General features: G+C 45.1%; 1 protein-coding gene across 2 annotated transcripts in view; it reads right to left on the bottom strand.

The window, feature by feature from the left end:
- The window catches only part of STAG2 (STAG2 cohesin complex component), a 181,899-nt gene that overhangs the window by 118,866 nt on the left and 50,107 nt on the right, over positions 1-12,926 (bottom strand). For both annotated transcript variants that reach the window (XM_056541470.1, XM_056541469.1), the window contains exons 2-4: positions 12,754-12,885; positions 7,445-7,501; positions 6,207-6,285 (exon numbers count right to left, since the gene is read on the bottom strand). In XM_056541470.1, the coding sequence (XP_056397445.1) occupies positions 6,207-6,285; positions 7,445-7,501; positions 12,754-12,797 (180 nt within the window). In that variant the 5' untranslated portion in view covers positions 12,798-12,885. The remainder of the gene's footprint in view (positions 1-6,206; positions 6,286-7,444; positions 7,502-12,753; positions 12,886-12,926) is intronic.

Here is a 12,926-nt window from a genome sequence, read left to right as displayed (position 1 = left end):
GGGGGGGGTGTCAGATCCTGACCAATCCAAACCTCTGACATGTCCTTGCAGCATGATAAGAACGTAAAACCATATATTCGCTCAGAAATAAAAAAAAATGTAGTTGTGTTGAAGACCCTTCTATGTTATTGCTTTACCACTTACATAATCTCCTCAGGAAGGAGCTAATTGACAGCAGTTCTTTCTACCAGCTATGGAGCTGAATTAATGCCCCAAAGAGGATCAATGGAGCGGCAACAGAGATTAAATAAGCGATGTTAATTAGAAAAACTTGTAATATATCAAAAGTTTTGATCAGTAAAGGTCTGAGTGTTGAGACCTCCACTGATCAGGAGTATCCACACTCAACAGGTTTTATTCCAGGCTCTGTGTCACTTGATCAAAGCACACAGTTAAATGTCTATGAAGAGTGTCTCAATTACGTGACAGAGCAAGGAGAGGAGCACATTTTTGACATGTCGGTAGCACTTTTATTATTTAATTTTTTTAAGTGACATGTACACTTTAAGCATCGTTGCTCGATTCTTGTGCTTGGTGGGAAGCCCATCCACCAGATACCTATCGATGAGCCAAATATCCCCTATCCTGTGGGTAGAGGGTATCTCCTTTAAAGGTGTACTCCATACTCCAAAAGTTATCTGTAAAGTATCCTTCCAGTGGGACCTCGACCAGTTACCGAAAAGGAGGGAGATTAACACTGAGATGGGAATACTCTTTCAAAGCTTCAAATCAATTTCATATATCAATACTTTTTTTCATGAAAAATAAAAGGAGATTTTTTAACACTTACCGTAAAATCTCTCTCTCGAAGGATCCATTGGGGTACACAGACCGTGGGTCTATCCTGCTTTCTCTAGGAGGTGTGACACTATGGTGATAAAAAAAAGTCAGCTCCTCCGAGCAGGATACACCCGCCTTTAGGCTCTGAGCTAGTCAATTTAAGTTCCAGAGCAATAGAAGGAGACCAATAGGTCAAGGAAAAACCCAAAACTGTCCGAGAACCAGAAGAAAAAACATAACTGAACACACCCTCGGACAGAGAACCCATGGAAAAAACCCAAAAAAGGGCGGGAGCTGTGTCCCCCAATGGATCCTTCGAGAAAGAGATTTTACGGTAAGTATTAAAAAATCTCCTTTTCTCTATCGGCTCCATTGGGGGACACAGACCGTGGGATGTACCAAAGCAGTCCCTTGGGTGGGCAGATAAGTAATCAGGCAGACGGCTGATCCACTGCCATCTGCAACACCTTACGCCCCAGGGCAGCATCAGCAGATGCGAAAGTATGAACCCGGTAAAACCTCGAGAAAGTGTGCAAAGACGACCAGGTAGCCGCCTTGCAAATCTGCGAGGCCGAGGCTCTATTCTGGAGAGCCCAGGATGCCCCAACAGAACGTGTGGAATGAGCCAAAACCCTGAAAAAGGAGGAATCTTCCCCTTACAGCGATAGGCTTCCGAAATGGCAGAACAAATCCACCTAGACATGGTGGCCTTGGAAGCAGGTTGTCCCTTGCGACGACCTTCCGTAAGGACAAAAAAGGAATCACACTGACGAAACGAAGAAGTGATTGAGAGATAAGACCGAACAGCCCGAACCACGTCCAGCTTGTGCAGTAAGCGCTCCCTAGGATGAGAAGGAGCCGGGTAAAATTACGGGAGGACAATATCCTCATTGAGATGAAAGGTCGAGACCACCTTAGGTAAAAAGGAAGGGTCTGGCCGGAAAACAACCTTGTCCTGGTGGATGACCAAAAACGGAGAACTGCAGGATAGAGCTGCCAACTCAGACACCCTCCGGATGGAGGTGATAGCCACCAGAAATGCCACTTCCCAAGAAAGAAGGCGGAGAGACACCTCTCTAAGGGGCTCAAAGGGTGCACCTTGGAGGGCACTCAGAACCAAATTCAAATCCCAAGGAGGAGAGGGAGACCGATAAGGAAGAACAGCGTGCGTCGTCCAGGAGCCTGACTACGTCAGCGTACCACGACCTTCGGGGCCAATCTGGAGCTACCAGAATGGCGGGGACGCCCTCTGCCTTGAGCTTCCTCAGCACCCTGGGAAGAAGCAGAAGAGGAGGGAACAGATAGGGTAGGGCAAACCCCGCCCAAGGAATCACTAGGGCGTCCACAGCCAGAGCCCGAGGGTCCCAGGACTTGGACACAAACTGAAGGATCTTCCGATTGTGCCGAGACGCGAAGAGGTCCGCGTACGGAATGCCCCAGAGGTCGCAGAGTTGCGCGAAGACCTCGGGATGTAGAGACCACTCGCCGGGGTCGGGTGAGGACAGACTGAGGAAGTCCGCTTCCCAGTTGAGCACCCCCCGGGATGTGAATCGCCGAAATGGCCGGAACCTTGCTCTCCGCCCAGGAGAGAATCTCGTCACCTCGGCCATGGCTGCGAGTGCCGCCCTGATGAATTATGTACGCCACAGCCGTGGCATTGTCCGACTGAACGCGGACAGGACGGGACTGAAACCGGGACTCCCAATGAAGACGACAAAGAAGAATCACCCGTAATTCCAATATGTTTATCGGAAGAAGGGTCTCCTGGGGAGACCAGAGTCCCTGAACCGTCCAATCCCTGAACACGCCGCCCCAGCCCGACAGGCTGGCATCAGTTTTAACAACCTGCCAGTTAAGTGGAAGAAACGACCGCCCTTGGAGAAGAAGGGGGGAGCGGAGCCACCATAGCAGAGACTGACGGACCCTGCGAGGGAGAACAATCTGACAATCGAGGGACAGAGGAGATCTGTTCCATTGGGAGAGAATCGCCAGTTGAAGGGGGCGGTAATGAAACTGGGCAAAAGGTACGACCTCCATAGTTGCCACCATGCGACCCAGGACTTCCATACAAGTGCGGATGGAGACTGATACCTGGGTCCGAAGGGAGGGGCCCCCCGACCGGAGCACCAGACGTTTGTCCGGCAGAAGACTAATTCGGGCAGAGGCAGTGTCGAAGTTAAGTCCCAGAAAGGTTAGAGACTGGGTAGGACGGAGGACTGACTTGTCCTGGTTGATAAACCACCCAAAGCGAGTCAGAGTGTGGAGAGAGACGTCCAGATTCTCCAGAGTCTGGGCCCTGGATGGAGCCTTGATGAGAAGGTCGTCCAGATAGGGTATCACCGAGACTCCCCTCGACCGTAACAGGCCCATCACCAGTGCAAGGACATTTGTAAAGGCCCCAGGAGCCGTGGCTAGACCGAAGAGGAGGGCTACAAATTGAAAGTGCTCTGGGACCGCAAAGCGGAGGTACTGATGATGGTCCGGAAATATTGGCACATGGAGGTAGGCATCCTTGATGTCCACCGATGAAAGGAACTCCACTTGTTCCAGGGACGCCACCACAGAGCGCGAGAGAGAGATTCCATTCGGAAGTGGCGGATGAGAAGATGATGGTTGAGACGCTTGAGGTGCAAAATTGGACGCACAGAACAGTCCTTCTTGGGGACCACAAAAAGATTTGAATAGAAACCCTGAAACCGTTCCCCTGGAGGAACAGGAACAATAACCCCCTGGAGAAGCAGAGACTGGAGAGCCGCTCGAAACTGCATCACCAGAGGAGTAGACCGGGGGGCCCGGGAACGAAAAAAGCGATCCCTCGGAAGGGATGCAAATTCGGTCCAGTAACGTCCTTGACCCAAAAGTTTTGAATGTGAGAGGTCCAAATGTTTCGAAAAAGCAAGAGACGACCTCCCACCCGAGAAGAAACCGCGGGTGGGGGCCTCACTTCATGCAGAAGTGGGCTTGCGGTTGCCTGATTTGGGCGCAAAACGGCCAGACCGGTTGGAGTCCGACTTCCAAGACGGGCGAGCCCGGAATGAGGGAGCCTTCTTATCCCGCGAGGACGCCTGCCCGGACCCCTTGTTGGAGCCGGAGGACCTAAAGAAAAAGGACTTCCTTTGGGAAGTAGGGCGAGCCTTATTTTGAGGTAACAAGGAACTCTTACCTCTCGTTGCCTCGGAGATAATCTCATCAAGGCGTTTGCCAGAAAGACGGCCACCCGTAAAGGGAAGCTCAGTGAGAGATCTTTTGGAAGCGGCATCCGCATTACAAGCTTTATGCCACATAGAGCGGCATAGAGCCACTAGGTGACCCACAGCATAGGCAGAACAACGGGATGCCTGCATGGAAGCTGCGCACAGAAAATCCCCGGCTTTAGAGCATGTGAGAGCCAAAGCAGATAGATCCTCCAGGGGTGATCCCGCTAAGATATCCTGACGGAGCTTTTGGCACCACTCCGACAGGCCCTTGGACACCCATGTTGAGGCGAAGATGGGAAGAAGAGAAGAGCCAGCAGCTTCAGTGGCAAACTTCGCTAAGGATTCTACCTTCTTGTCCGTGGGATCCGTGAAGGCAGCGGCATCTGCCAGAGGCAGTGTAGTCGCCTTATTGATCTGGGAAATTGGTGGATCCACTGAGGGAGGGGAAACCACCTTAGTGACAAAGACTTTGTCAAATGGATAACGTTCTTGAATTGTCTTGATTCCCGGGAGCCTCTTGTCTGGATGTTTCCATGTGGTTTCCAGAATGTCGTCAAAGTCAGCGTGAGAGCTGAACTTCTGAGGTGCTGGGCACGATGAAAGGATACTCCTGGATTGACATTCGAAGATCCTGGGTCCTCTAAGTGAAAGGTGTCTCTTAGGGCTGTAACCAAAGAGTTCACCGTTGCAACTGAGTCCGGGAGGTCCCCAGATTGGGACCCACGAGGGGAACACGAGAACGAGAGAGAGAACGAGAACGAGAACGAGAACGAGAGAGAGAGAGAGAGAGAGAGAGAGAGAGAATAGGAAGAGAGGGGCATGCCTGAAGCATGGCACTAAGAAACTGACCCCTTCCTACTGAAAATCGCGCCCACTGTGCTGATTGGAGGCTGCTTCGCGCTTCTGAGTGCTCCCAGCCCTGTGGGCGGAGCTACAGACCGGCCGAAGAGAATTGTCATGGCGCCCGCTCCTTATCCCGAATGCACCCCTCGCCCGTTTGTGCGCTCGGGGGAATAGAGCGGGCGGCCAACGCCGGCAGAGACTGCCGGAGAAAAGAAGTCCCTTCAGGTGCCACTGCTCTCCCATAAATAAAGTGCAGCCCCTATAAGATAGCCCCAAAATCTTAGGTGGGCCAAAACAGGGGGTCTCCTGAGGCTGCGAGTCCGTACCTATGAAGAAAAAAAAGGAGGAAAGTACTTACCTCAGTAAGAAGTTACCTAATGGAGTCTTCAGTGAAGTCTTCAGTCAGCTTTAGTTACCTGCATCACGCCTGGCTGCTATGCGCGAGCGAGGCGAGCAGGGAAATAGGGGGACCCGGACCCATGAGGTACCACCCAAGCGCTGACCGTTGGCGAGGGGGGTTAACAGCGCATATATGCAATGTCTGTGCCCCCTTACTCGCAATGGGGAAACAAGGAACCACTGTCCCCGAGTCCCCACCTGAAAACGGAAAAGAAAAGGAATAAAAAACGAACACGTCCCTAACTAGGAAAACAAAAAAAATCAGAAGACCCGGTCTGGAGCAATCCAGACCACGTCCACCTCCTTCAGACACTAAGCTTAAACTGACTAGCTCAGAACCTGAAGGCGGGTGTTTCCTGCTGGGAGGAGCTGACTTTTTTTTATCACCATAGTGTCACACCTCCTAGAGACAGCAAGATACACCCACTGTCTGTGTCCCCCAATGGAGCCAATAGAGAAAAATAGTTTCTTGGAAACCAGAGTGTAATTTATTACTGGGGTAGGTCACTTTTTAAGTTCTATACAGACATGGTATTGATGATTATATGTGTCTTACTAACCTACAGCCCCCTCATTTGTGCTGTTATGCGGAATTGTTAAGCCCCTTTATTCCTAATATGACATCCTATGGAGGAGCATGTGACCATAATACATCACTCTGTCCCCTCCACTGCACCTGTGGTTGTTTCCTAAGTGCTGTGTACTTTTATGGAGGAGACCGTGATGTGTAGGTCACATGCTCCTCAATCGGAAGTCATGTTACGGATGAGAAAGCTGTCTGATCGGCTAGAGAGGATGAGAAATTGAGGGAGTGGGGCTTTATAATGCACATATCATCAATCCTATGTCTGCTCTAAAAAAATAAGCGACTAACCTATTTAAGATGGTAGCATTACAAGGGATGACACATTATTTGGTATAATCTAAAAGACAGCCATACATGATAGATTGCCATTTAAAAAAAAAGAATTCAAAAAGCAAGCATACCTTTCCTTTGCCTTGCTTTGGGATTTTTCCTTCAGTGTCCTCAAAGTCAGTATCTGATGAGAAATGAGTTTCTGCTTCCCTAAAATTTTAAGAGGAATTTGTATACATACATATTTAGTTTTTTCACATATACAAGGAAAGTCAACCCATTCAAGACAGCAAAGAACAAAAAAAAAAAATAACCTTTTCCAATACACGTCAAAACTCTTCTTCAACACAGCTAAAGGACAAATTGTGTGAATGTTCATGTACAAATGTACTACTAAAACAGTACCATACAATATTAAGTGTGGGAAAAGGTTGCAATTAAGGGGGGAAAAGGCAATTTTAGATGAGAAGAGCAAAATAAGACATGTTTATTCAGGCTTGTTATATCCCCAATTACTGTCCTATTATTGATACTGTCATTTTATATAAAGAAAAAATAAATAAATAACTTTTTACATGTTCGATGCGTAATCAGTCGGGGACTGGGTGCAGTGATCACTAGAAATAGTGGGAGAAAGCTCTCAGCTAAGCACTTCTCTCCCAGTCTTTCTGCACGAGACAAGCCCAAGACTTGCAGTAGAATCTGTCTCCTGCAGCGAGCAGAAAGACACAGGAAGAAAAATGCTTAGCCGAGTGCTTCTTACCACTCATCCTATAAGCAGCGGACCTCAACCTTCACCATCAATAAAAATAACAAACTTCCTATTTCAGGAGTTCACATTTTTGTGTGAGGATTAGAGATGTGCGAAATTACAGTAAATTCAATTTGGCTCGGCAGTTGATGACTTATCCTGCATAAATTAGTTCAGCTTTCAGGTGCTCCTGTGGGCTAGAAAAGGTGGATACAGTCCTAGGAAAGAGTCTCCAAGGACTGTATCCACCTTTTCCAGCCCACGGGAGCACTTGAAAGCTGAACTAATTCATGCAGGATAAGTCATCAACTGCCGAGCCGAGAAGTTTGTGATGAATCGAATTTACTGTAAGTTCGCACATCTCTAGTGAGGATCACACAGTCCTACTGTATCCTGTGTAATGTAAAATGTCAGACACCATGCAGCAACTAGACAGATGCAATGGAGTCCATTAGGCACACCTAGTATCCGGCATGCAATGGATGCCGCACAATGTTCTTGTTGTTGTGTTACGATGATTGTTCACATTTGTTTTGCTCAGAGATGTGAATGATGCCCAGCACCAATAAATCATTCAAAATATTAATTAATATATCATCACAAGGCAAGGCAGCATACCTGGGTCCTGCATTGCAGGACAGTGGACCCATATCATGGAGAGAAGGATCCAGGGGTCTGTTTAAAAAAAAAAAAAAAAAAAAAAAAAAAAAAAAACACTTTTAAATAAATAAATCCTTATAAGCATAAGCATTTCTACCCCAGTAAAAAAATAATAATATTCCATGTAACTGCATTCTTAATAACCCAGGTTATGAAATAGCTCTATTTATTCCAGTATATGTAGTAAAATAAACATAAAATAAAGTCACAAGAAAGAAAGAAAGAAAGAAAGAAAGAAAGAAAGAAAGAAAGAAAGAAAGAAAGAAAGAAAGAAAGAAAGAAAAAAAAAGAAAAAGTAGTTAAATCAATTGTGCCAAAAAGTTATACAGATTTGTAAATTACTTAGATTTAAAAATATTACACCTTACAGTACTTAGCTGCTGTATACTACAGAGAAAGTTCTGTAGTTCTTTGGACAGTTCCTGACATGGACAGAGGTGTCAGTAGATAGCACTGTGGTCAGACTAGAACGAACTACACAACTTCTTCACTGGAGCATACAGCAGCTGAAGGAAGTAAAGGAAGGATTAAGATTTTTTTTAAAAAGGAAAACTGTCAGCAAGTTCACCCACACTAAACCCATTACACTGGGTTATAGTGTAGGTGAACAGGAGGGGATACAGGGGTCACTTTTTTTGACCAGTAGCCGCAGAGTTATGAGCCTGTAATGTTCCTTACTTCTACCTATAATATGCGCTTCAAGGCGCAACCCCTTCGGCCGTCTGCTTTAGCCTCCCGCACTGAAGCTTCTAAGCCCGTGCCCATTTTATAAATATTCATTATCTTCAACTCCACATCCTAGCGACACATATTCCCAGAGCGCATGCGCATGATGGTGTGAGTGCACGGCTATTGAAGCCTCGCTACCCCCGACTACCGGGAGTAGCGAGGGACTGATGCATACACAGTGGCACTGCAGAGAGCAACAACAGTACGCCAAGCTCGCACGTCATGCGATCTGCAATCCGAGCTCCGCGCTCAGGCGATCTGTGACTCCACATTCCTAGGACGTGGAGTTGAAGATAATGAATATTTATAAAACGGGGGGGGGGGGCTTGGAAGCTTCAGTGCGGGAGGCCGGAGCAGACGGCCGGCAGGGGGTCCCGCCTTGAAGGGCATATTATAGACTGAAGTAAGGAACTTTACAGGCACAGAACTCGGTGGCTACTGGACAAAAATAAGTGACCCCTGTATCAACTCCTGTTCACCTACACTATAACCCAGTGCATTGGGTTTAGTGTGGGTGAACTTTCTGACAGTTTTCCTTGAAATCCTTGTCATTTACAAATCTTTAGAACTTTCTGGCACCAGTAACTTTCAATTTTTGTTTTTCTTCATTCAAATTGAAAGTGTTATTCAATAAAAAAAAAAGAAAAAAAAACAAACATCCAAAACAGTACCAATGACAAGCTCGCAAAAGGACAGCAGACCACAGAGTATACCATATTGGCAAGTAATAACATATCAATAGGGTATAACAATCCTTCATGATGTGTTGGTCCCAACAAAGGAAGTATTACTTTTCTGAGAGAGTAGAGGATGCATGGAATAGCCTTCCTGCAGAAGTGGTCGCTGCAAATACAGTGAAGGAGTTTAAACATGCATGGGATAAGCATAAGGCTATCCTTCATATAAGATAGGGCCAGGGACTATTCATAGTATTCAGATTATTGGGCAGACTAGATGGGCCAAATGGTTCTTATCTGCCGACACATTTTATGTTTCTATATGTTTCAATCACTCACCGAGTATGGAAAACTCAACAAAGCTCCACAGGGCTGTGTGAGACTTCCCATGCACAGGTAGTGGATGGGTGCAGAGATCAGAAAGAGCTCAGGAAGTTGTAGGCAACTTAACCTGTTAAATGGGCACTGTCACCAAATTTCTTTTTTTTTTTTATATGTTGTAGTAATTATGTACTACAACATATCTCTAATATACATTATTTTTTTCATTAAAATTGTTTAATTTACTTTTGAAAACTGGCCACTACGGGTATCCCTCCTAGTGGCCGGCTGCAGGCTGGTGTGACGTCACACATGACTTCAGAATGATGCCGACCGGGCATCGGTCCTAATTCATTCAGCCTACGCTCGTTCCCTGCCTGCCAATCAGACGGGAGCAAGCGCTTTGAATGAAGAGGATGTGCGCAGGCTCCCTGGCCTCGCACGCCGGCCCCAGCTCCCGGTGTGAGGTAGGACTGCCCTGCACTTTATTCACTTTCTTTTTCGTGGTGGAAAGCGGGTTGCGTTGCAGGGTTGGGGGGGGGGGGATGTGCGGCAGCTGTTTTCACCACAGCGTACCTCCAGTTGTTTACCCACTACAACTCCCAGCATGCCCCGACAGCCAATAGATGTCAGGGCAAGCTGGAAGTTGTAGTGGTGAAACAGCTGGAGGCACACTCTATAGGTGAACTAAGGGCGGAAGTATCGGCCCCAGCAGGCATCAGTGACGTTGTGCCTGCTGGGATAGTCTGCCTGGTAGTGAGCACACTACCAGGCAGACAATATGCCATTTTTAATATAGGCAAGGAGGGGGTTAGGGATATATGGGCATTAGGCAGGGACAGAAAAAAAAAAAAAACGATGGTGGGAGCTACACTTTAAGGCTAAGTTTCTACTTTTTTTTTCAACCCGAAAAATGCAGGACAAAAAAAACAACACCTGAAAAAAATGCCAGTGCAATTTCCTGTGTCTGGCGTTTTTTCATTTGTGTGGAAATTGCACCTTTTACCCAAAATTTGTTGGGTACCCAACAAAAAAAATAATAAAGGATGCAGTAGCGATGGAAAGATAGGTATTTAACGAAAATGTATATTTTTATTAAAAAAAATTAATACATTTTAATAACGTGTGTTTCCATTTTTTTCTCTATTTTTTAATTTTTTAGGAAGTACTACTACTCCCAGCATGGATCAGAATGTTCCATGATGGGAGTAGTAGTACCTGTAGTAATAGACATATTGCCCTGGGTGTCAGTCGTGACACTAGGTGCAATGGTCCCTAATATAGCAGAGATGCAGAGCGGCTTTATACAGCGCTCACATCTCTGCACTCTCCGGCCAGTGATGTGAATAGAATTTTCTGCCCAGAGTGGGTATTGGCCGGATGGTTGCAGGCAATCACGGCTCTGAGGGAAATAAGAATGTGTGATGTTCTATTCATATTACTGGCCGGAGTACAGAGCAGAGATGCGATTGCAGGAGAAAGCCGCTCTGCATCTCTGCAATCGATAGGACGATCGCACCGCCACTGAGCTGAAAAACCCCAAGAGTGAAAAAACGCCCAAAGGATTTAAAAAAACGCCAAACTGAAAAACACAAAGTGGAAAAAGAATTTAGCGATATCTCATTGATTTACAGCTAACATCTGGCCGCAGCGTTTTTTTGGCCCAAAAAAATACGGCATGCGACAGAATTGGCGTTTAAAAATAAAAAAAAACAAGTAGAAAGTTAGCCTAAGGACAAAGGGTGTACAGGTACGCCCTTGCGTCCTGGTACTCAAGGACCAAGCCTATTTTAACCTCAAGGACCAGGCCAATTTTATTTTTGTGTTTTCGTTTTTTCCTCCTCACCTTCTAAAATCCATAACTCTTATATTTCCATCTACAGACCCATATAAGGGCTTGTTTTTTGCGTGACCAATTGTACTTTGTAATGAATCCTCATTTTACAATAAAATGTACGGCATTTGTTTCCATCATAAAGTGGACCTGTTTTTACTTTTGAAAGACATCAGAAGGCTTCAAAAGTTCAGCAGCAATTTTCACATTTTCCACAAAATTTTCAATATCTGAATTTTTCAGGGACCAGTTCAGTTTTTAAGTGGATTTGAGGGGTCTTCATATTAGAAATACCCCATAAATGACCCGATTATAAAAACTTCACCCCTCAAAGTATTCAAAATTACATTCAGAAAGTGTGTTAACCCTTAAGGGGTTTCACAGGAATAGCAGCAAAGTGAAGGAGAAAATTCAAAATCTCCATTTTCGCATTTTCTTGTAGACCCAGTTTTTGAATTTTTACAAGGGGTAAAAGGAGATAAATCACCTGAAAATTTGTAACCCAATTTCTCTCGAGTAAGGAAATACCTCATATGTATATGTCAAGTGATCTGTGGATGCACTAGTGGGCTCAAAAGGGAAGGAGGGACATGGGATTTTGGAGAGTGAGTTTTTCTGAAATGGTTTTTGGGGGGGGCATGTCACATTTAGGAAGCCCCTTTGGTGCCAGAAACGCAAAAAAAAAAAAAAAAAATACACACATGGAATACTATTTTGGAAACTACAACCCTCAAGGAACGTAACGGGAAGTAACAAGGGGAGACAAACCTCCAGCTGTTGCAAAACTACAACTCCCAGCATGTACTGCATGCTGGGAGTTGTACTGCATGCTGGGAGTTGTACTTTTGCAACAGCTGGATGCACACTGGTTGGGAAACCTTCAGTTAAGTTCTGTTATCTAACTCCGTATTTTCCAACCAGTGTGCATCCAGTTGTTGCAAAACTACAACTCCCAGAATGTACTGATCGCCCAAAGGCATGCTGGGATAGGGGATAAGATGTCTAGGGGTGGAGTACCCCTTTAACTGTCTGGCACCAGTTGATTTAAGAAAAAGTTTTCTAGTGGAGTACCCCTTTTATCCTATTAAATTACAGAATAAAGATAATGTATCACTTTTACCATAAAGTGCACTGCGTAAAAACCAAACCCCAAAAGTCCAGTTATCTTATAAATTTCCAGCTGCAAATAATATCTTTTTGGTTGTAGCATACATTTTATGTTAACATGAAAGATGTCATAAAGAACAATTGTTTGCGCAAAAAAAAAAAAAGTCTTCATGTGGGTCTGAAGATGAAAAAAATATAAGTTTTATGGGTTTTAAAAGGAGGAGGAAAAAATTAAAATGCAGAAATTAAAATTGGCCTGGTATTTAGGGTTAATGGTTTATATGGACATTGTTCATATTGGTTGTATTGCATATTAGTAACTGGCTACCACTTCAATTATTACCTTGCTATCATTATAGAACAAAAAAAAATTGATAAGAATGCAGTAAAAAAAAAAAAAAAAAAAAAAATTTAAAAGAAAAACGGGTCATGTAGCGTGATCCACCAGTGAGGAGTACAGCGATTCATTATAGGTACTTTATTAGCCAAACAAACATTACGCATTTCAAGGCTTAGGAGCCTCTTCCACAGATGTGCTGAAAAAAAACAAAAAAACAAAAACAAAAAAAAAACCAACACATGGTTTGGTGGTTACTTACTGGAGGAGATTAAAGTCAGCTTGGATTTCTGGAGCTGCTATCATTTCTTTATCATCTTCTGAAAAACAAATGCTCCTGAAATTTTTGGCTCATACACCGACTCACACAGCCGTGAACAGCAAATGCCGCTACCTATGAGGAATAAAATATATTAACAGTGATTAGGATTTTTG

This window comes from Hyla sarda, chromosome 9 (genome assembly GCF_029499605.1).
Source record: "Hyla sarda isolate aHylSar1 chromosome 9, aHylSar1.hap1, whole genome shotgun sequence".
NCBI classification, from domain to species: domain Eukaryota; kingdom Metazoa; phylum Chordata; class Amphibia; order Anura; family Hylidae; genus Hyla; species Hyla sarda.
Note: the sequence above shows the minus strand (reverse complement) of the source record. Positions and strands in the feature narration are given on the sequence as shown.